This window comes from Chiloscyllium plagiosum, chromosome 18 (genome assembly GCF_004010195.1).
Source record: "Chiloscyllium plagiosum isolate BGI_BamShark_2017 chromosome 18, ASM401019v2, whole genome shotgun sequence".
Classification (NCBI taxonomy): Eukaryota; Metazoa; Chordata; class Chondrichthyes; order Orectolobiformes; family Hemiscylliidae; genus Chiloscyllium; species Chiloscyllium plagiosum.
This window is the reverse complement of record NC_057727.1, coordinates 19096404-19120759: the sequence shown is the minus strand read 5'-3', so window position 1 is coordinate 19120759 and position 24356 is coordinate 19096404. Positions and strand designations below refer to the sequence as shown.

The window sequence follows — 24356 nt, the reverse complement described above, 5'->3', positions numbered from 1 at the left end:
AGTGGTGCTGGAAGAGCACAGCAGTTCAGGCAGCATCCAAGGAGCAGCGAAATCGACGCCTTGGAACACTTCAACCCCAGGGCATCAATGTGGACTTCAACAGTTTCCTCATTTCCCCTTCCCCCACCTCACCCTAGTTCCAAACTTCCAGCTCAGCACTGTCCCCATGACTTGTCCGGACTTGTCCTACCTGCCTATCTCCTTTTCCACCTATCTACTCCACCCTCTCCTCCCTGACCTATCACCTTCATCCCCTCCCCCACTCACCTATTGTACTCTATGCTACTTTCTCCCCACCCCCACCCTCCTCTAGCTTATCTCTCCATGCTTCAGGCTCTCTGCCTTTATTCTTGATGAAGGGCTTTTGCCCGAAACGTCGATTTCGCTGCTCCTTGGATGCTGCCTGACCTGCTGTGCTCTTCCAGCACCACTAACCCAGAATCTGGTTTCCAGCATCTGCAGTCATTGTTTTGCCTCGTTAGGTGCATAAGTCAGAGGGAAAATGGGTCTGGGTGGGTTACTCTTCGGAGGGTCGATGTGGGCTGGTTGGGCCAAAGGGCTTGTTTCCACACTGTAGGGAATCTAAATCTAAACAAAAGCTACTCTCAACCTTGACAGACAGGACATCTGCATGAAAAATAATGTTAATATATTAATATTAAGCCATTACTGAGGTGTTCTGATGCTTCCTAGCACTGTGCTTCCTTTTGATGTTTATTTGTGAAAATACAATCCTGTGTTCCTCCAAAGTATGAAGTCAGTTGTGAATTATGTGTGACAGCAGGCTGCTTTTATTTAAGAGGCTTTCTAGGTCTGAAAATAATTTCATTTTGTTGTAGTTACATAATACAATGGCTACATGCCTTGTGCTGCAACTTCACCTTGTGTCTTTTCGAACACATGCAGGCAATGTTGTGTTCTAGAACCAGTGCCATCCCTTGTCCATATTCCTACCGTGCTGTAAAAACTGAGTGCCTGTCCCACATAAACATGATACGGCAGGAAGCAGACCTAATGTTCTCAATGAAATCAGGGCAGCTCCATTTCATGATTTTCAATTCAATTGGAGTTTTTTGGAGAAAGAATTATTAGTTCAGTGGATTCTCGGAAAATATTTAGGCATTCTTTTGCCAGATTTGTTAAGCCCTTTTAAGCTTGGTCTCTGAGGTCATTGAATTAGCAGGAACTTGCTGTCCACCTTTTTCCATAGCTCCTAAGCTATCTGCTTGGATCCACCGCCAAACAGACTCATCTTGCTTTCTCCAGCATTTCATAGCTGCATTCAAGAAACCTACGGACTCTTCGGCCAGCCACAGACCAACCAGACACAGATTTTAAACTAAACACGGTGCTTTGTTCTAAAGCCATTTTGTAGATATCCCTTCTTTAAACTACTACAATTGCTTTAAATGCTGCAACAACACACTTATATTAATACCCGATTGGTTAAGTCCCAATCAGATGGCTTCTTGAAATCTGGAGCTTGTCCAAAATATTTTAACGAGGTAGTTTTGAGAAGTTATGACAAGGTCGACCTTGGGTCCACACAAATTGTAATCTGTCTTGCTTCCATCCAACATTTTGTCTGAGTGTGAATCCAGTCAGTGGGTCAGGTTATGCTGTAACAGAGCATCTACTGACATCTGTGTTTAATTAGACATGACCTTGCGTGTTTATATTTTTGCATTTCTTACGTGGCACATTGTTGAAAGTGCATGTTGACAACATTGCAGCAAGGGAAACCTGATACCTGAAGGAACAGAACAAGTTACTGTGTATCTTCTGAACCAATCAGATTGAACGATTGTGAATTAACAGCACAAGGACAGAGACAGAAGTGTATATGAGAGCAGGAAAATTCAATGTCAAATCTACGACAGAAAGAAAGAAGTGGTCAGATTAAGAAATATAGTCAAGAAGCAAATTTAAAAGTAAAATTAAAATTATTTTGTGTTCTCCACTTTTAAAATCTCCAACAGCAATCAGTTCCTGAAGAAATGAAACTTCAGATTTAATTAATTAAATAATTGGTTTTCATTAGACGAAAGTGAAGACTGCAGATGCTGGAGATTAGAGTCGAGAGTGTGGTGCTGGAAAAGCACAGCAGGTCAGGCAGCATCCGAGGAACAGGAGAGTTGATGTTTCGGGCAAAAGCTCTTAATCAGGAAACGTCAACTCTCCTGTTCCTCGGATGCTGCCTGACCTGCTGTGTTTTTCCAGCAACACACTCTCGAGTTAATTTTCACTGCTGAATGGCAGCAAATTCACACTTAACATCACTAAAAGCATATTTAAGCTTGAAATGACAACGTTTTGCAGTAAGTTTAGTTTATATCAACATACAAATACAGTATTTTCATATCATTCAAAGCATGTCAGTAGTGAGACAGCTGTCAAAAAGTGTGGCGCTGGAAAAGCACAGCCAATCAGGCAGCATCCAAGGAGCAGGAGCGTCGACGTTTCGAGCATAAGCTCTTCATCAGGAATGTTGGGGGAAGGTGAGGTTATGTTAAAAATGTCGACTCTCCTGCTTCTCGGATGCTGCCAGACCGACTGTGCTTTTCCAGCCACCACACTTTTTGACTCTGATCTCCAGCATCTGCAGTCCTCACTTTCTCCCAATAGTGAGACAGCAACAAGATGGTATTTTCACAAAGTTAGCAACATTGCAACTGAAACATGACCTTTGGATTTCCTTATGCCTCATCATGATTTTGACAGCAAAATCTGCGCTTTTATTGCTTCATAAGTAATTTTGTAGTAATGTCCTGTTTCGAATTCTCATCGGTAGCAGATTTGTTTTGTTGTAAAAGAGATGCTTAAATATGTTTTGCCTGAAGTTTCTTCTAATGTTTTCAGAAAATGGATGTACATCAACATTGAGTAACATGGGACCGTTTACAGTCTTTCTTCCTCTAGTTAAGAAACTAAAAAACAACCAGGTAAGTTTCCTTAGATCATGGATAAGACAAGTTGAAAATATACTCCTATTCACATATAAAACAGATTACTCTGAAAAATCCAATTCATAATTTTGAATGGAAAACTACAGAAGTCCAGATTCTTCTTTATCAAATGATCTATGAGCTCATGGATGACAGAATGTTCTTATGCATTGCATATTACTCATTAGAGACTTTGGGAATTGTAAGAAGCTTGGGATTCAATGTACTGTGACAGAATCCTGAAAAATAATGTTACAAACTAGGGATTACCAAGATTAAGAACTCAGGAATGTTGAAACTTATTTGCGTCAGACAGGGTCAGGTGTCACCAATACAGCGTGTTACTTCTGTTGTTTAGGCGAAAGTGACGACTGCAGATGGTAGAGATGAGAGTCGAGAGTGTGGTGCCAGAAAGGCACAGCAGGTCAGGTCAGGCAGCATTCAAGGAGCAGGAGAATCGATGTTCCAGGCAAAAACCCTTCATCAGGAATGGATGAAGGGCTTTTGCCCAAAATGTCAATTCTCCTGCTCCTCAGATGCTGCCTGACCTGCTGTGCTTTTCCAGCACTACACTCTCCACCCTACTTCTGTTGTATGGCCACTTAGCACATAGGAAGAAGGGCTTATGCCCGAAACGTCGATTCTCCTGTTCCCTGGATGCTGCCTGACCTGCTGTGCTTTTCCAGCAACACACTTTCAGCACTTAGCACATAGGACAGGGAGAAGGTAGAGAAAAAAAGATAAGGAAAATGGACTTCTAATTAACAAAGACTGTTTTATTTCATGCTTATAATCTGTGTCACGATCTTTATATGGCATGGGGTCACAGGTGTCCCCCCCCAATATCGCAGGTGATACATTCAAAGACCTACCGTGGGTGCCTGAAACCGCAGATAGTAGCGAACCCTATATTTAAATGGGAAATTTACCTCCCCGGTAGCCCCGGAATTATTTCTGGAATGTTCCATGTAATATTTACAGGCTGCGGTAAAACGCGGATAACTGAAACCATGGCAACCGAACCGGTGGATACAGTGGTTCTGCTTATTGTGTTATAGAAGCACTACCTGTATGTGGTTTAAGCTGAAGAACTATATTTTCAGTTGGAGCTATTTGGTCTGAACAGTTTATCTTCTTCCCTATTTGCTTGCCTTTTCAAATGTGTTTCACATTACATTTCAATGATGTTGCAGATTCTGAATCAAAAGTATTCCTCGCCCCAGTTGCACTCTATATGAAAAAAAAATCTTCTGACTTATTCCTTTGTTGAGATTATTCGGAATTAATGTCCTTTTCCAAGGGTTTAATAACTCATAGAAACAACATTTTGTAATATTCTTCATTGGAAAACTATCAAAATAACCAAATTTATCAAATAACACCAAATAAAGAAATTATCAATGTAAGTATTACTCAAAAAGACACATTTTGTTAAAGTTTTTTTTAATCTTGCGCTCGACAAGACATTCACAAGAATACCTGTGTAAAGAGGAACAACATGTTATGCTGTATGAGAAGAAAATGCTGAATGGTTGGCAATTGAACTTTGGTAGAGATATTGCCATGAAGAATGCATGAGCTAGATGATTATTCACATTTAACTGCCAAGCTGTGTTTAAATTTAAATCAGGCAGGTTGACTCTGATTGATCAAGGCATCACCTTAAGAAATGAATGAGAATGCCAGTCACCAATTGTGTTGAATTGAAACAGACACTTTCTGTCTGCAAAGAACAGGGTCATGGGCACTAAAATATGTTGTTTCCACTGTATCTAACAATTCCATACCATGACCGATAATCTTAAATTCTGTAATTTTCAGCTCAATTGGGATTATTTCGCAAGTGCTGACAACTGCAGAGAATCACATCTAATTTTGGACACTGTTTTGAGTTTTGCAAATGCTAGCTGGTTGGGTGTAATCAATACCTTGCATGTTCTGAACAGCCAAAGAGAGATGTTTGATATGATCTGTCAGCCTTTAGGATGTTCAACACACATATCTACCATCACATTGACATTGAGCTTCATATACCATTCATTTGTGTGATAGACAGAACTGACTTTTGGCATAATGGCAGCATCCTGTTAGTGGCAAATACCATTGTTATTGCAATTTCATAGTAGCAGCATGAAACAGCTACCTTTACTTGTTGCTGATATTTTTGAGATGCCTTACCTTAGCAGGGTAATTTCAAGTTGACTGGGTATTTATCAGGACTGATTGTGATGTGCTTTGGTCTGTTCAGGAGTTTGTACATATATAGCGAGGAATAATCTGATCAAGTTTGCCATTATGCCCCAGAATGGCTCTGATGTGCTCTATTTCAGCTTCAAATTTGCATTATTTGCAAATAGCTCAGGCTCTTTATAAGATTGCTGATAAAGCAAATCTTACAGTGTATGCAACTATAGAAATCCCAATGCCTGCATTGAGCAATAAGGCAGGCTTATAGCAGATAATAGTAGAGAGTCACTAGTATATTTTACAACAAACACAAAAAAGTGACTGCTCATTTGACTGCTCAATTTCGAAGGTGCATTTAAGCACATGAACCTATTCCATACAGCCGTAGTTTAATCTATAGCAATAGATCACCTATATTTTGGGCATGTGCGAGGTGTAGGAGTTTAGGTGCTATTCCACTGAAGAGCCGTTGCTCATTGAACATATCAAAGATATTTGCGAGCGCTGTGCTTAGAAGTTGTCCCGTGGAGACACCATCTATTTGTACATAGGTGGTTTTGTTAAAACTGAACTCAACTGCATAAGTTGCTGAATTCATAAGCTCAGCAAATACTGATTCACACCAAGGGTTTGGAGGGATATGGGCCGGGTGCTGGCAGGAGGGACTACATTGGGTTGGGATATCTGGTCGGCATGGACAGGTTGGACCAAAGGGTCTGTTTCCATGCTGTACATCTCTATGACTCTATGACTCTAAATAGCAGGGTTAGATAGTATAATATGGTTTTGCAATGCAAATACTTGTAGCTTTCTTGAATGATACATTGGCGAACAGTATGTCAATGTCAAATGAACACATGGACTTGGCATGCTGTCAAGCTGCAAATCCTGTATGGACCTTGCAAATGTGAAGGAATCCTTCATTATGTAGATGGAAAGTTTTCTCAAGATTAATTGAAGAAAATTGCTCAATCATTTGACTAGTTCATACTGTACCAGTTTCAACTTAACAAAATAGGTGCCAGCCATTCTTTCGTTCATTCCTCAAGACAAGGCCTTGACGAATCAGCATCAACCTGTCTCATTTAAATTTAGGCAAAGTTAACTGTCAGTGATCGTCTAACTTGTGCATTCTCCATGGCAATGCTTCAACCAATTAGCACTCTCTTCTCATACAGTATAAAATATTGTTCCCTTTTACACTGGATTCTTGTGAATGTCCTACTGAATGTAAGATTAAAAATAAAAATAAAAAAGTATATTTCAACAATACTCAAGTTTTGTATTACCAAATTACTACCAAATTCACTTTTTGTAAATTGTATTTTAACATGAATCAGAGCAAACACAAGTTAACAGAAGCTAACAGTGAAATGATTTGACATGTAAAAAGATAAATTTCACTTTAAATAATAAACACAACAAAGATGTGTCTTCCAGGAACACAAACAGTAACATCACCCCCTCTGGAATTGTAACACTAGCTACATGGTTTTACATTATGTTGTTTGTTATTCACACAGGGTAGTTTGGGGGCAATTTCCAGCAACAGCTTTCACTTTTGAAATTTATGAACTTGGTTATCATCAGCAAGTCACTCTTCTGTGAACCCACTTTCTCTCATGTCTCAGTAATCTTGATATTGTCACTCTCTGGAGTTTCTTTCAACCAACCAACTATTAACATCAGCTGTCCTGAGGGAGGACACCTTGAAAGCCTCATCCGGCCAGACCATGTGGGTAAAACTCAGAAATAGGAAGGGTGCAGTCACTTTGATGGGATTGCACTACAGGCCTAACAGCCAGCAAGAGATAGTGGAACACACATATGAACAGATTATGGAAAACTTTGATTTTAACTTGCCCTACATTGACTGGGACTCCCTTGGATGGAGGAGAATTTATTAGCTATGTGCAGGATGGTTTTTCGAATACATAAATAGCCCAACTAAGGAAGGGACCACACTAGACCTGGTAATGGGGAATAGGCCCAGCTTGGTGATCGAAGTTTCACTGGAAGAGTATTTCAGGAACATTGACCATAATTCTGTAAGTTTTAAGTTACTTATGAATAAGGATAAGAGTAGTGAAAGCACAATTTAAGGCATGAACTAGGGAATGTAGACTATGGCAGCTGTTTGAGGGTAAATCCATATGTGGCATGTGGGAACTTCTAAAGGCCAGTATGGTTAACATTCAGGACCAGTATGTTCCTATAAAAATGAAAGATAATGATGGCAAAATTCAGGAAACCTGGATGACAAAATAAATTGAGACATATGAAAGGTTTAGGAAACTGAAGACAGACAGAGCCCTTGAAGAATACAAATATTGCAGAAAAGAATTCAAACAAGGGATTAAGAAGGCTAAAAGGGGCCCTAAAATGTCTTTGACAAACAGGATTAAGGAAAACCCCAAGGCATTTCATCCATATATCAGGAGCAAGGGTGTAGCTAGGGAAAGAGTAAGTCCATTCAAGGACAAAGGAGAATTTATGTGTGGAGCTAGAGGAAGTGGGTGAAGTCTCTAACAAATACTTTGCATCGGTATTCGCAAAGGAGAAGGACATAGTGGATGGTGAGCGGTAAGGTGATATTCTGGGCTATGCAAAAGTAAAAAAGGTGATGTTGGATATTTTAAAAAGCATTAAGCCAGACAAGTCCCCAGGAGCTGACTGGATCTAACGCAGAATGCTGAGGGAGGCAGGTGAGGAAATTGCTGGAGCCTTGTACAAAATCTTTGTTTCCTCTTTAGTTACAGAGGATTGGAGAATAGCCAATGTTATTGCTTTGTTTAAGAAGGGGAACAAGGATAATCCAGGAAATTACAGGCCAGTAAGCCTTATGTCGGTAGAGGGAAATTATTGGAGAAGATTCTTCAGAATGGAATTCATACACATTTGGAACAAACTGGACTTGTTAGCGATAAACAGCATGGTTTTGAGCAGGGAAAGTCATGTCTCACAAACTTGGTTGAGCTTTTTGAGGAAGTGATAAAGATAATTGATCATAGTAGGTTGTCTACATGAACTTTAGCAAGGCTTTTGACAAGGTCCCTATGATGGGCTGATACAAAGGGTGAAGTCACAGGAGATCTATAATAAGCTGCTAAGATGGATACAGAACTGGCTGGGTCATAGAAGACAGAGTAGTGATGGGACAGTGCTTTTCTGCCTGGGACCAGTGTTATTCTGCAGGGATCAGTGCTGGGTCGCCTGTTGTTTATAATATATATATTTGGAGGAAAATATACACAGCCTGCTTACTAAGTTTGCCAACAGCATAAAGATTGGCAAAGATGTGGATAGTGAGGAGGATTGCCAGAGGATACAGCAGGATACAGATAGGCCGGAAATGTGGACGGAGAAATGACAGGTGGAGTTTAATGCGAGGTAATGTATTTTGGGAGATCTAATGCAGGAGTGAAGTATACAGTAAATGGCAGAACCGTTAATAGCATTAACATACAGAGGGAACTAGGCTTATAGGTCCACAGTTTCCTGAAAGTGGCAACACAAGTGGATAAGGTGATCAAGAATGCATATGGCATGCTTGCCTTCTTCGACCGGGCATAGAGTTTAAAAATTGGGAAGTCATGCTCTTCTGTAGAACTTTATTTAGGCCACATTTGGAATATTATGTACAGTTCTAGTCACTACCAGAAGGATGTGGAGGCTTTGGAGAGTGTATGAAAACTGTTTACTAGGATGTTGCCTGGTTTGGAGGGTATTAGCTATGAGGGGAGATTGGACAAACTTGGTTTGTTTTCACTTGAACGCCCAAGGGGTGTCCTGATAGAAGTTTACAAAATTATGAGAGGCATGGAGAGAATGGATAGTTGGAGTCTTTTTCCCAGGTTAGAAATGTCAATTACTAGGGGATATAGATTTAAGGTAAAAGGGAGTAAGTTTAGAGGAGATGTGATAGGCAAATTTTTCACACAGTGGAAAGTGCCTGGAATGGAGGTAGTGAAGGCAGATAGCAGTTGCAAAGGCATTTTGACTGATAAATCCATAGACAGAGAATAGAGGGATAAATACCGCATAAAGGAAAAAGGTTTTTCATTAAGAAAGTAATCACGTGTTGGCTCAGTCTTGATCGGTCCAGTGCTGTATTGTTTCTGCTTTTGATGGTAATCAGCTTTGTCAGATTCAAGCAAAGTGTTCTCGAGAGAATCACATCTAGGAGTTTGCAAATAAACCTAAATCTGCGGTATTGTGCACGGCAGGCTTTCAATTTGACACCATTTGTCACTCATTCCTGATAATGTGCAGTTATTAATTTTTAACACAAAAAATTGTCCTGGGGGTGCAGATACATATTTGCATTTTTTCCAAGAGGGACATTCCGATGAATAGTATTTCAAGGACTATTTATTCTGTTCAATATTAAATTATTTTCATATGAAAAGCTAGATGCTCTGTTTTAAGCATAGCTATAGAAGAAAAATTGAAATATGTTTTCTGATAGGCTTTTACCTTTGGAAATTGTACACTAGGAAATTTCAGGTATCCTGCTGGACAACTTTTGAGAGGTAATTTATACCATATATTATAATACTGGAACAAATGCTGACCTTTCCTAACAAATCTACCCAAATTGTATATAATTACTGTACTATTAATTCAATTTAATTAAATGTAATAAATAAATTTTCCTTTCCATTTTTGCAGTCTTCCTTTTTGAATTTTATGATTTTAACTTCCATCCAAAATGCTGTGTTACATTCCTTCAAATGTTTTACTTAGGAAAATGTAACAAAGCATTTTCTTGGACTTTATTCAGTGAAAAAGCCAGTTTATATAGCCAACTGTCAATTATCTTCAATCCAGTTTTGTACAAATAGTGAGACCAATATTGGAAAAATAGCCTCAGATGTTACAAACTCATTTTAAATCAACCACAACTCAAAAATGTAATAAATATATCAAGTTATATCATTGATCTTTCCAAGCATTAAACTTGATACCGATTTCCTTTGATACTCTTTTCATTTTCTATCCATGTTGTATTTCAACAAAGGTAATTGATACCAAGAAGTTTTCATGCAAGCAGCACATTGTACCTGGTGTTTTACTACTTGAGGACTTTAAAAATATTACAACCTTTGAAACATTGACTGGTGATACGGTTGAAGTGACCCAGACAAGAAAGGTAGGGTCTTTTATAGTATGGTGTTTCATTTTGAATATTGTACATGTTGCCGATTATTTTCAAAGATTAAATATTTCACAGTTAGATTAGAAATATATATTTAATTCTCTTCCAATGGAAAGGTGGGAGTTGCTCAACCTTTACAGAATGAGGAGACACTAAATGAAGAAACAATCACCTCTGGCAGTCTGTGGCAACTTTCTGCTCAGCTGCAGAGGTGACAATGACAGCAGCCTGGCTTCTCTCTTATTATTCAGACATGAAGCTATTAAGACTAAACAGACAATATAGTGATAATTTACAATGAATGAAAACTATATCCCAAGAAATATAAAACACATCAGAAAAAGCATTTAAGTGTTGTCCTCTGAGCTGCATTTAGGTAGGAATGATAAATATCGTGTTTAATTTATTGATGTATCTTTGATTATTGATTAGGATGCATTTTTTGTAGCAGATTGCATGTATGGATTGCTGAATCAATTATTTGGAATATTTTACAAAAGGTGAACTCATCATTGATATTTGAAGTGAAAAGTGTGTAGGTAGCATAAATTGGAAGAGATTTAAATAAAGTTTCAAATGGCTCCACAACTTTTCAAACCATGTAAGTATTTCCAGATTGCACTGCATCTGTTTGATAGGAAGTACTTGCATCTGGTTGTATTCTATGCTTTGTGGGTTTTTGCTCCTGGATGTCTTTGATGAATGCCCTTGAGAAGAACCTTTTGAGATTTTTCATCTATAGTAAGATCAGAAACAAGAGAACATATAACATCATTTGTAGAATTTCTAGTTCCCTATCTGATGAGATCAGGTTAAGCTATGAGAAGAATTTGTTTTTTTTTAATTTCTTTTCCTCCATACCCTCCCATCCTCATAGTCATAGGCAGAGACTCACACAGTACAGAAGAGGACCTTTGGCCCATTGACCCAACTATACTTACCAGCACGTGTTATGACATTTCAAGAGCTCATAAATATACATTTTAAAGGTTGTGAGGTTTCTCGCCTCTACTACACTCCCACCACATCCTCTGGGTACAAAAGCTTTTCCCCTAAGCCTCCTCCCCTTCACCTTAAAATCATGTCCCCTTGTTATTGACCCTTCAACCAGGTTCAGCTCCTCCAGGGTCAAATTATTTTGCTTTCTCTCAGCCTTGTGAAAATATTGTGGATTAAAGATAAAGGACCATAACATTTCCATTGCTATTATTAAACTTAACATTATCTAGCTACTAGCTGAACTCCAATAATGAAATTTAAGAGATGGTATTTCTTGGTACACCATACTGCTTAATGCATTTTCAACAATTTCCTCAGGTGAGAGGGTGATAGACTGTGATTAAATAATATGCCAAATTAGCGATTTTTGAGAAATATGCCAAGTCTCACTGTGTTGGCTCATACATGAGGAGCTATTTGTTGGGCACTGAAAGTTAGACAATAGACAATAGACGCAGGAGTAGGCCATTCAGCCCTTCGAGCCTGCACCGCCATTCAATATAATCATGGCTGATCATTCCTAATCAGTATCCTGTTCCTGCCTTATCTCCATAACCCTTGATTCCACTATCTTTGAGAGCTCTATCCAACTCCTTCTTAAATGAATCCAGAGAGTGGGCCTCCACTGCCCAGTGGGGCAGAGCATTCCACACAGCCACCACTCTCTGGGTGAAGACGTTTCTCCTGAGCTCTGTCCTAAATGGTCTACCCCGTATTTTTAAGCTGTGTCCTCTGGTTCGGCACTCACCCATCAGTGGAAATATGTTTCCTACAGTGTCCAATTCTTTCATAATCTTATACGTCTCAATCAGATCCCCTCTCAATCTTCGAAACGCAAGGGTATACAAGCCCAGTCGCTTCAGTCTTTCAGTGTAAGGTAATCCTGCCATTCCAGGAATTGACCTCGTGAACCTATGCTGCACTCCCTCAATGGGAATTGTATGTCCTTGTTTCACCAGCTGATTTTCTTCCTCAACAGACCAACAAGTTGAAACTTGATGTGGAAATGTCAATTAAACACAAAGTTATAGATTTTTGGGACCCCTGAATTGTTACATTGGGTGGCTGCTCATTCCCATATGACACCCGGCTTGAACGATTTTTCCTCATTTCGTCCCCTTAAGGTCAATGCTGGGGACACAAATCTCATCATATTAAAAACCTGCAATTACAACACCTCCAGCTTTCTTCAGAATTAACATGCATATTGGTCACAAGACTGTGGTAACAGGTGTTAGTTTGTGACATATACACTCATTTTACCAGTGAAATTTTGAATAACCCATTAATTTACAGACGGAATTTGAAGTGGACTGGATTTTTACACTTTTTGGATCTGCATTTGAATCCAGTCAAGAAAGATTGGATGAAAGTCTTCCTTCTGTGTCAAATGCAAGTGCCCTAAGCGAAATAAATGTAGTGAACTTTCATCCATTTTAGAGTAGGCATGGGTCTAGAATACCCAACTGTTCCTCATTTGATATTAATTTGGCAATTTCATCTGGATAGGCCTCAAGGACTAGAAAGTAACAACTATGCACAACTGTCTCTTTTTTTTCTGAGGTTGGCTTTAATGCGTGTTGTTGGGACAGACAAAGGAAAATGTTATTTCTCAATGTTCTGCTGGATCTGCACTGGAAATGCTTTAATGTGACACCTAAAGTTATGATGTGGACTGGAATGGACCAAGTTAAAAATCATACAACACCAAGGTTACAGTTCAACACATTTATGTGAACATACTAGCTTTCGGAGCTTTCAGGCCTGATGAAGGAGCAGCGGTCTGAAAGCTTGTGCTTCCAAATAAACTTGTTGGACTATAATTTGGTGTTGTGTGATCTTTAACTTTGCACACTTAACGTGGACACTGTTCTTTTAAAGACCATAAATGGTAATTACTGGAGAAACTCAGCAGGTCTGGCAGCAGAGTGAACATTTCAAGTTCAGTGACCTCCTTCAGATTTGATAGTAGCTAGAAAAAAATGCTGATGTCAGGGGTGCTGGGGAAAAGGAGTGAGAGGAGAGAAGGAAAGTTAGGCAGATGAAGTGAATGCAATAGAATGCCAGAGAAGAAGAAAAGCTGATAATGGGGATCATAAGTGGATGAAAATGAGTTAGCTGAGCTGAAAGCCACCCATGTCATGACAGGGGTGTGAGGGTGGGTAAAGGACATGAAAGGCAGTGTTCTGGTTCAAAAATTAATTAACTTGATCTTGAGTTCTGAAGGCTGAAGAGTCCCCAAAATGGAACTGTAGATGCTGTTCTTCCAACTTGCATTGAGCTTCACTGAAACACTGCAGCAAAACCCAAAGAAATGTTGGCCAGGGAGCACAGTAGTGTATTGAAGTAACAGGCAACTGGAAGCTTGGGGTCGTTTTTACCCACCACCCTCAGCATAAATACTGCCTTTTCCTAGCTGCTATTAGTTCTGAAGAAGGGTCGCTGGACTCAAAACTAACTCTGTTTTTTTCTCTCTATTGCTGCTGCCAGACCTGCTGAGGTTCTCCAGCAATTTCTGTTTTAGTTTCTGATTTCCAACATCCATAGTTCTTTGTTTTAATTAAAATACCATACCTATGTCAAGACTTTTGAAAGCTCAATTTAATTATTATTATGAACCAAAATGTCAGTGTTGTGGATCACTTCAGTGCCGATATCCTTTGTATTTTTGCAAAATAGTATGTATTTGACAAAACTGAGGATTACAAGATTTTTGAATGATGAGACCTCAAGCTGAGATGACTAGCTGTGTTTTTCATTTATATTTGACCTGATAGTGTTAGCTTTGTTGCCTTTACCTTTGACAAGTTTATATTTAAAACAAACACTTTTTGCCATTGCATCAAAGTTTTCCAAATTATTTACGAGCCCAGATGATTTAAAGTTGTTATTAAAATTGCACGTAAACAGAGATGTGACTAGTTTAAAAATAATTAATTTACTGAGCTAAACTATTTTGTTACAAACCTGAGAAGCTCAACAGGAACTTCAAAAAATAGGACCTCGAAGTGTATATTCAAGATAATGTTCTTCGGGAATTTTTTTTCGCTTTCATGAAGTGCTGAGTTAGCAGCATGCACTTGAAATGATTACTAACTCAAAACTCTGTCAGAAAGAATTCAATGTTCAATTATTCTCTAAAACATTCAAGACTTGCAGCACGCATCAATGAATATCATTTAGTGCATTTGGATTGAGTCCTGATCACAGAAGGCCCATAACAACCATGTTTGAGCAATCACATGATTCTAGGTCCCCCCTGCGCAAGGGAGTGGATATCGTCCCTTACCAACATGGCCCCCCCACCCCTTCTGCCCATCAGTCTGTCCTTACGGTAGCACGTGTATCCTTGAATATTCATTTCCCAGGCCCTGTCCACTTGAAGCCACGTCTCAGTTATCCCCACAATATCGTATCTGCCAATTTCCAAAAGAGCCTCAAGCTCATCCATCTTATGTCTAATGCTTCGTGCATTCATTTTTAGTATTTTTAATTTGTTACTGCTCTCACCCTTCCCATCAACCCTTATTTCACTCAACCTTACAGCATGATGCCTTTCCGAGTTTTCTGCCTCATTAATACAGTTGTCTTTCTTGACTTCTCTTGTTCTAACTTTCCCTTTAATTTCCTTTTTAAACATCCAGCTTGTCCCCTCCCCCCCGCTACTTAGTTTAAATGTAGCGGTGTTGCAGTAGAAAACCTGCCTGCCAGAATACTGGTCCCTAACCTATTTAGGTGCAAGCCGTCTCTCTTGTAGAATTTATGTTTACCACAAAATATACCCCAGAACTTAAAGAACTTAAATCCTTGCTTCCTGCACCAGTTCCCCAACCACACGTTCAAGTCCATTATCTCCCTGTTTCTAGCCCGAGGAACTGGAAGCAAACCGGAGATAACCACCTTGGACGTCCTGCTTTTCAGCCTTCTTCCTAGTTCTCCGAAGCCTCGCTGTAGTATGTTCCTCCTCTTCTTCCCGACATCATTTGTGCCGACATATACCACCACCTCTGGCTCTTCACCCTCATCCTTGAGGATTTCCTGCATTCTGTCCGCGATGTCTTTCACTCTAGCACCAGGAAGGCAACACACCATCCTTAAATCCCGTCTGCTGCCACAAAAACCCCGGTCAGTTCCTCTCACGATAGAGTCCCCTATTACCATGGCTCTGTGTGATGTCCGACTCTTTCGCTCTGCCTCTGCGGCAACATTTGATCGACAAACTTGGCCGCCTTGTGAACTGGCAGTGTCATCAGTCTCTGCTTCCAAACGCTTCAACTTGTTCCTGACAGGTACTTCTCCCGGGGTCTCTTGCACCTGTCTCCTCTCCGCCTTCCTCAAGTTGATGTGATATGACGTGATAACTGATGATCTTCAACTATTATGATGCCATACTTGTATTAGCTCCCATTACATACAAATGACATGTGGATCAAATAGTACAAAAGAATTCAATGACCTTTTTATTAAAGTACCTAGTATTTAACTATGCATGCTACAGTCATTGGCATTTGCATGACTGTGTTCAAATAAAGCTATTTGAATGTTCTGTAACATCATCATGATGTATGTCATGGTATAAGCAGGTTCAGTGAGATAGAAACTGAAATCTATGTACCATCAGGTCACATGCCACAATATGGTGATGACATCATGAGCATGTCCCTTAAAGGTATATCACATATCTGTTGTGAGACACAACACAACATCCCCCTTTTTCCAAAAAGAAGTCCTGAACAGATGTATGTAGCTGTACATACACATCGTTAATTCAACAATTAAACAGCTGTGTATAAACGACTTTAAAAAAAAGTTAACAAGCTGAATAATTAAAACTTTGTTATAGTATATAATTTTACATATAAATTTGGAGGCTTGACTACTTATTCTGATCATATACCACCTGCGGGAGTTTGAGCTTTTCTCTGTGCTCTTGACTGACAACTTGGTTGGCTTTACACTGTTCAGCATTGCCACACACTCATTGTTATCAGGGGTTTCTTCTTCGTTTCTCTGTGCATGTTTGACATCTCATACACTGAGCTGAAGTGGCCTCCAGTTTATTTTTGCAATATGGTGCTATGATCAGTAATGTCCTCAATTGATGGGCTGTTTCCATATGTTATAAATCCTTTATGGTATACGGGTATTTGTGATCAGATTTCTGTATTGCACTCTCTGTCTAGTACACATTTCAATTGTTCTCGCTGGTGATGTTTCATTCTCACTGTCTTTGAAGAGGGAAATCTGTGCTCTGTTTATTCTCCCCACCATTGGTATGGTTTGAATCTCATGACTGGTTATGACACCGAGATCTGTACATATGCCACTGCTGGACGTTTGGCATCTACCACATAGAAGATTTTGGGAATCCAATCTGGACTTGCATATTGGCACTGCAGTGTGATTGGTACGACTGCAGACAATTGATGAGAGAGTCTTTTCTAACTTGCACCATGCAGAACCACTTGTTGGAGTACATGACTTTTTGCTTGTGTCATGGCAATATGTTGACACAAGCCCCTATATCAATTTTGGCATTATGAGTATGTTGACCTGCTTTTTGGGAAATATGCATACTAACAGTTGTAACAGCGTCTGATCTCTTTATACCATTAGATATTGGTGCTTGAGTTTGACAGTTAACTTGGTCATTTTCAAAAGGTTGCTAAAGCTCGGTTTGTTGTACACCTTTGGCTGTTCACCTCTGCTTGGTCTTCTGAATAAATTGAGTAAATTTTCAAAAAGAGTACAGCCTAACAGCAATATTTGTCCTCATTATGTCATATAAAGTGATGAATTTTTATGGGCTCATCCAAGAAACATAAAGCAAGGACATTTGGTAGTTTTCAGAGGAAATCATCATATATCTGAGTCTTAGTGAGCTTTTAAAATATATATTGTACACATTTGTTTGGATGACTTTCCCTGCTGCCAGTATTGAGGTGTCATGCCACCTTGTTGGCCATCTAGGTCATGTTTTGGGGTCTAGCTTGGCTTTTGAAACCAGATTTTCTGCATGCGTGCCCAATGTCCTTTGGTGCCAATGTTTTGCAGATGTGAAGAAATGTTGAACAATTGCTGGCCAAGTGTGACAAAAAAAATCTATGACAGATCTTTCTGATTGGGTATACATATTTCTAATGATGGCAAAAGTGTTGTCTGTATCTAAAGCATATAATTGATGGTGGACTCACTGTGGCATTATGCCAGCACCCATCATCCAGTAAAGTGTAGGACTCTCTTCCTTGTCCAGAAGATCTTTGTTGAGGTTTTGATGGAGTAGACATGATTACCAATTCAATTAGCCTGTCCATGAATTCTTGCTGCTTCTGGTGACATCATAAGTACGTTCCTTAAGGCATAGCAGAACAAAGGATGTCAGTGTCCTAAGGAGGGGAGAAGCTTGGTCTGGGACAGGGGTAGAACAGACAATATGTTGGAAATTGCTTTAGAAGTTATCTGTTACTGACTGTGTGGAGTTTGCACGTTCTTCCCGTGTCTGCGTGGGTTTCCTCCGGGTGCTCCGGTTTCCTCCCACAGTCCAAAAAGATGTGCAGGGTCAGGTGAATTGGCCATGCTAAATTGCCCGTAGTGTTAGGTAAGGGGTAAATGTAGGGGTATGGGTGGGTTTCGCTTCGGCGGGTCGGTGTGGACTTGTTGGGCCGAAGGGCCTGTTTCCACACTGTAATGTAATCTAATGTAATCTAATGTAATCTAATCAAATGGTGTTACATGCTCTCACATTTCTGATCTTTTATTTTAGTCGTACATTTTAGTCATTTTAGTGATGTCTTCTGTTAAAATATTAGATTAAAATTACAGGATTTTATTTCAAAGACATAAATTGTTGTGCCATCGCCTTGTGTTACAATGCTCCCACATCCTTCAGTCGTTGATACATAGATTCCTCTGTCTATATCTGTACAGTTGTTCAGAAAAGTAACACAATAGAGGATTGCAGTCTTTCAAAGCAACTCGAGATATTGCTCCAATTAGGAACTTCAAGATTTCCAATCTGAGGAACCAATTTGTTTACTAACGTTACTTTCTAATTTTTCTGTGCAAAGTACTTTCAGCTTATATTTCAAAATAAAAGGTACAACATCATGAGGGGCAACAAAGCAGCATCGAATGGTATCATTCATACAATTGACCGGTTTTTATCTGGAAACGTTGAAAAACTTGGGGATCCACAGGTAAATCTCACATCTCAATATTATATATAATAGTATATTGAATAAACGAATTCATGTACCCAGCTTCACCAAGCGAGATCTTGCCTGTGTTTTGTTCTGCATTCTAATGTTGCATTCAGCAAAAATTGTTAATGGTTTTTTTTAATCCATCACTCACTTACTATTTTGATCTATAGTAGCAAGTGACTTGTGAGACCCACCACAATTAAATAACTTTTTACTGATCCCTGACTCCAACCCTTAGCTACCTTCAATCTCCTAGAACCATTTCTACCTGGGTTCTAACAGCATAGAGATAGTCAACTGCTCTGGACTTCTTTTCATTGAGCCTCCTACACAGAACCTGAGTAATTCAGTTGCTTCACTGCAATACAGTTAAAAAATTAGTACTTCTAACATAGTTTACTCTCTGTCTTTTTCACAAACTTATTGACTTTCTTCACTGTTGACTGTTCTGAGTAAGCTATTGAAAACCCTGCAATAGGTCCTTCCCCAGTTACTGGGCAGAATTGAATGTTGAGTGGAGCAACTTTTGGAAGTGCCTGTTTTATGAATATTACCAACCATACTGGCAGCATGCTCAGTAAAACAAAAAAGGATGTAAATACAGTATTTCATCATACCATTACCATCAGCAAAAAAAAGTTTTGTTATCGTGAAATGACTTTCAAAATATAACTGATTTTTACCATTAACTTCTAACAAATAGTTTATTACAGACTTTATACTATCCTTCATTTACATACTTAGATATATCATATTTACAAATCTATAAAAGGTTAAACTAATGTCAGTACATGCATGATGTAAGGTGTGTGATTTATGTATATTTTGATATAATCTATTTTAAAGTTTGAACTAGTAACATGTAGGTTTTAATCTCTATGTGTAAGAAGGGATTTAATGGGAAAATGTTCACGTTTCTAGACCCATGTTTTTCATTGAAACCCAATATGAGAGAGAGATTTCCTGGAATGTAATGGGGTTTATTTTCATTGGATGTGTTTTTACTGTTGGACAGATTAAATAATGAAGTTCCATAGGCTGTTTCCTGGTGGAAGGATCTGAATTTTCTTTCTTTTGCTTTGGAGAAAAGCTACAGCTTCAAAAGTCTTTTGGTTTTAGTTCTCAGACATTCTGGTGGAAGTTATATTGTGCAAAGTAGTTTCTCCTGAAGGAGAGAAATCATTTAGAACTGCTAAGAAATATGTTACCTCTGCATAAGTTGTTTCATTTGAAAGTTCCAGATGAGAGGTGTTCAGTTAGAACTGTGACAGGGTTATTTGAAGCTGAGAAAATCTAAGCTCAGTTGTGTGAATACTCAAAGAGGTGGTTAGCAAACTCTCAACTGTGAGTTGAATCTGGAAAGGGTCCAGAGGAGATTGACAGGTATAATCCCAGGAATGAAGGGCTTGTCACATGAGGAATGGTTGAGGACTCTGGGTCTGTACTTGATGGAGTTTGGAAGGATGTGAGGACATTTGATAACCTTACAGAATACTAAGAGGCCTGGATAGGGTGGATGTGGAGAAGATGTTTCTGCCGGTAGGAGAGACTTGGACTGAGGGCACACAACCTCAGAGTGAAGGGACGACCCTTTAGAATTGGGATAAGAAGGAATTTCTTCAGCTAAAGAATGGTGACTCTGTGAAACTCCTTGCTGCATAAGGCTGTGGAGACAAATTCATTAAGTGTATTTAAGAGGGATGGATGGGTTCTTGATTAGTAAGGGGATCAAACTTAACAGGGAGAAGGCAGTAGGATGGGGTTGAGAAACGTTTCAAGCCTTGGCCTAATTTTGCTCCCATATCTTACAGTCGTATTATAGATATGGACACATCAGTACTTTTATTTGAGCCGATTCTTTATTTAACTGAATTACAATTAGGCAAAGAGTTTCTATTCACAAACATAACTTAGGAATTGGGGCACTCTTTCCCAAGTCGCAGTAAAACCATGGTGCCTACTACATAATTTCCCAATATAAAATCTATGTTTATGATATGCAATTTAAGAAGAATTCTAACCAAACACAATTCATTTGTCAGGACACAATTTAAATTTTCTTTATGTAATGGGAAAGACACACACTTCCCATCAACACTGTTTGATAGCATTAAGCTTTGAGCCATATCAATGTCCCTCAGGATAAAAATCTTCTCAGGCTTTTCCTTGGGCAAAAATGGAGAGACTTACTTTTCAAATATAAACCCGTTGTAATCCTTGACACTGCCATCACTTCTCACTGTAAGAAGTAGGGAATGCCTTCCAAACTTCATTTTCTGAGTCAATGTGCCCTGTGGAAATTCCTATTATGTGCATCAGTTCCACTGGTTTAACATTCATTTCTATTATTGGTACTGCATTTTCTGAAGACCCCTTAAGTATTCCTGTCACTCTCTCTGGTTTACTGTTGCACTTACAACAATTTACTTTTAAATGCCTTTTCTTATGACAACGAAAACATACTGGTTTCATAACGTTACTTTCCTTCTCTATATTATCCTTTCTAGCACAGCTTTGAAACAGCTTTTCCCTTTAACCTAAAGCCAGAATCTTGGCTATTCCCCCAGCGACTCCATTTGTAATGTTGCCAGATAGAAACCAACACTTAGCTGTTTGTGAGAAATATTATGTACATCAACTGGACCCGCTGACTCTTTGACTTTAGGTAACTGATGACCAACCAAATGGGACTCAATTCTTACTGGAATGCTCTTCTTGAATTCTTCCAAAATCATGATTTCCATCACATTTTCAAACATTTGCTGGAACTCAGTGAACTATACCAGTGATCCCATTATTTTTCACTTGTCTCCAGTAAATTCAACAAATGTCTCACTGGGTTTCATCTTTTCTATCCTAAACTTAACTATTAAGCTTCATTAGAAAGGTTACAAGCATTACAAACCTGCACTTCTAACTGTCTCATTATCTGAGAATTGTTTTTTCAAAATACTAAATTATATGTTCTTGCTTCACCAGTCAGGACAATTTGTAGCGTAAGTGCCCATGTATCCTTTGGCCTTTGATTGTTTAGCAACTTTCCCCTATGACAATGCTGTTATTTTAAGAGATTACTTTGTCCTTTTTTTTGAAGAGAGGTTGTGAGACAAAGGCACTGAACATTCTACCAGAACCACTAGGGTAAGCAACTGTGAGGCCTTTAGGTTTTTTAAAAGGTTGGAACAATGGAAACAGCCTGAATGGGTGTGGCCAGATCTCACAGACCAGACTTTCTAGTTTTCGTTTAGCTTTAGCATCAGAAGCTTTTTAGGGTCTCAAGAGTTGGAAGCTTCATTAAACGATTTCCAGCTTCTACTTTCTTTGAAATCTCTCAATGTAGTTTCCTCCTGGATTGGAGAACTGCATGTAAAAATCTGTGTCTGAATTTGCCTTTTTGCCAAGGGGTGTGTTTATTGATGTTACTATATTGGAACAGTTAATTAGTAATAGATACTTTATCTATTATTCAGTTAAGTTTTCCAATAGTTATGTTGTTCTAAATTCCTCTTTCTTTTGTTTGTAGTCTGACTATAGCATTTAAATAAATTGTGTTTTGCTTAACATTGTTTAGTTTGACCAGTCGCACCACATATGGAGCATGCACTTCACATCTACTTTCAAAATAAGAAAATGTTAGGGTCTGGGCTACCTTCTTAATTTTGAGGGCGTATGTTCAGTCCATAACACCCCAATGAGAGAAAATGACTTTATACTCCAATTCCATACATTTATGAACAAAAGGAAGATTTTTGATTAAATCAAACTTAAAAATGGGATTTCGCGTCTAATTGACCCTTTGTCAAAGCTGAACGAAAATCCTGTTGAAGAGAAGAGTAGTACTTCTTCAGGGTAGGCATTCCTGGGAGAGAGAGATGGCAGTGGGTTAAACACTGGATACAAGCACATTATTGTGGATGCTGGAATCTGAAACCAAAAAAGAAAATGCTGGAAAATCTCCGCAGGTCTGGCAGCATCTGTAAGGATGCTTTGACAAAGGGTCAGTTAGACTCGAAACTTCAGTTCTTTTCTCTCCTTACAGACGCTGCCAGACCTGCTGAGATTTTCCAGCATTTTCTCTGTTGGTTTCAGATTCCAGCATCGCCAGTAGTTTGCTTTTAAAAATGGGACTTCCCGCTTCAGCCAAAATAGGGGACTGTCTTGCTACCCATAGCCTAAACTATCTTTTTATCCAGTTTGTTTCATGATTTTCTGAACTCTTGAAGTTCAAGTTCAAACATTTTTCTCTCTTTCTGTCTCAAGCTACTTCATCTGTAACTGAATCCTAGCCAACTCAATCTGCATTCCACCTGGGTTAGACTCTTATTTCCTTCCAATCCCAGATACCGTGTTGTCACATTGACTATACACTTTGCCTTTGCTTTTAATTTTAACTGCAACTTTTCAGCTAATGTTGCTTGCCTCGTTTTGACCGCCATTTGCAAATCACTCAGAGATAAATCTGTTCTCCCCAGAAAAGTCATAGCAATTCGCAAAGCCGGCTTGATTTTCACTCTGTACCGTAAAATTAACAATCTTAATCAGCCGTAACTAGATCAGGTTCCAGCATGTGTATTTTGCTGTGGATTACAAATCCCACAAGAGCCCCAAATTACATTATGATCCCAGACCAGACTGCCAACTTTGCTACAATGCCAGCTGAGATCACCAAATTATGTTACAATCTCAGGGAGCCTGTAATCGTTTGCTCTTTAAAGTAAATCGAAGGTGAGAAGAGACTTGCTAATAGAATAAAGCCACATAATTCCACAGTTTTGAACAACAGTACTACATAAGTTAGAACAGTAACACAATATACTGTAAATGTATAACTTATTTCTAAATCCCAGAATTAGCATGTGATAAACATCAAACAGTCAAGATAGATCACAAAGATTATTTAGGTAAAAACAATGACTGCAGATGCTGGATTAGTAGTGCTGGAAGAGCACAGCAATTCAGGCAGCATCCGAGCAGCAGTAAAATCAACGTTTTGGGCAAAAACCCTTCATCAGGAATAAAGGCAGAGAGCCTGAAGGGTGAGAGATAAGCTAGAGGAGGGTGGGGGTGTGGAGAAAGTAGCATAGAGTACAATAAGTGAGTGGAGGAGGGGATGAAGGTGATAGGTCAGGGGCAGGGGGGGATAGGTGGAAAAGAAGATAGGCAGGTAGGACAAGTCATGGGGACAGTGCTGAGCTGAAAGTTTGGAACTGGGGTGAGGTCGGGGAAGTGGAAATGAAGAAACAGTTCATGGGCAGCTGTTAATGACGTGCTTGGGAATATTAAAGTAAAGGCATTCCGTCCCAATAGCATTATAGATCAGTACGCACAGGAATGACAGATGGATGGGGAGTTCTGTGTGATATCAGATATGAGCTGTTTGTGCAGGTTTGCAGCTGTGAGCATCAGCAACAGACGAATGCCATCTTTAAGACTGTATTTAACAGCTCATGGTTCAAATAGCAGATGGGATGTGCCAGTGAAGTATATACTGGAGTTATCAGTAGTTATAATTAGGAATGGTCAGGGTACAGTATCAGGAATTGGTTCATGGCCAAAGGAATCACCACTGCTGTCATTTGTCTATTTCAGCTTCAGATATTGGCCGGGGAGATATGTAGTCAGAGGAAGGAAATGCAGTTTGTAACCAGAACAGAAGATAGTGACCTCAATGCTTTCAATATTTAGATAGCAAGTTTAGTGATACAACGAATCATGATTCACAGCTGAAACTGAGTTAGTCAACATAGCAACCCATAAGTAACACTGCCAGAAGCAAGGAGGGAGAGAGTGAATTAACAATTTAGTAGTGGTTTGTCAAGTGAATATCTGGATTTAGAGTCTTAGCAGAAACAATAACAGTGGCAA

The 24356-nt window shown here is 39.2% G+C and overlaps 1 protein-coding gene across 2 annotated transcripts in view; it reads left to right on the top strand.

The window, feature by feature from the left end:
- Positions 1-24356, top strand: part of stab1 (stabilin 1) — a 273869-nt gene that overhangs the window by 64935 nt on the left and 184578 nt on the right. The window contains exons 11-13 of one of the 2 annotated variants that reach the window (XM_043707873.1): positions 2860-2942; positions 10153-10284; positions 18357-18485. In XM_043707873.1, the coding sequence (XP_043563808.1) occupies positions 2860-2942; positions 10153-10284; positions 18357-18485 (344 nt within the window). Of the gene's footprint in view, positions 1-2859; positions 2943-10152; positions 10285-18356; positions 18486-24356 lie in introns of those variants that run through there. The other variant, XM_043707874.1, reaches the window with a different exon arrangement.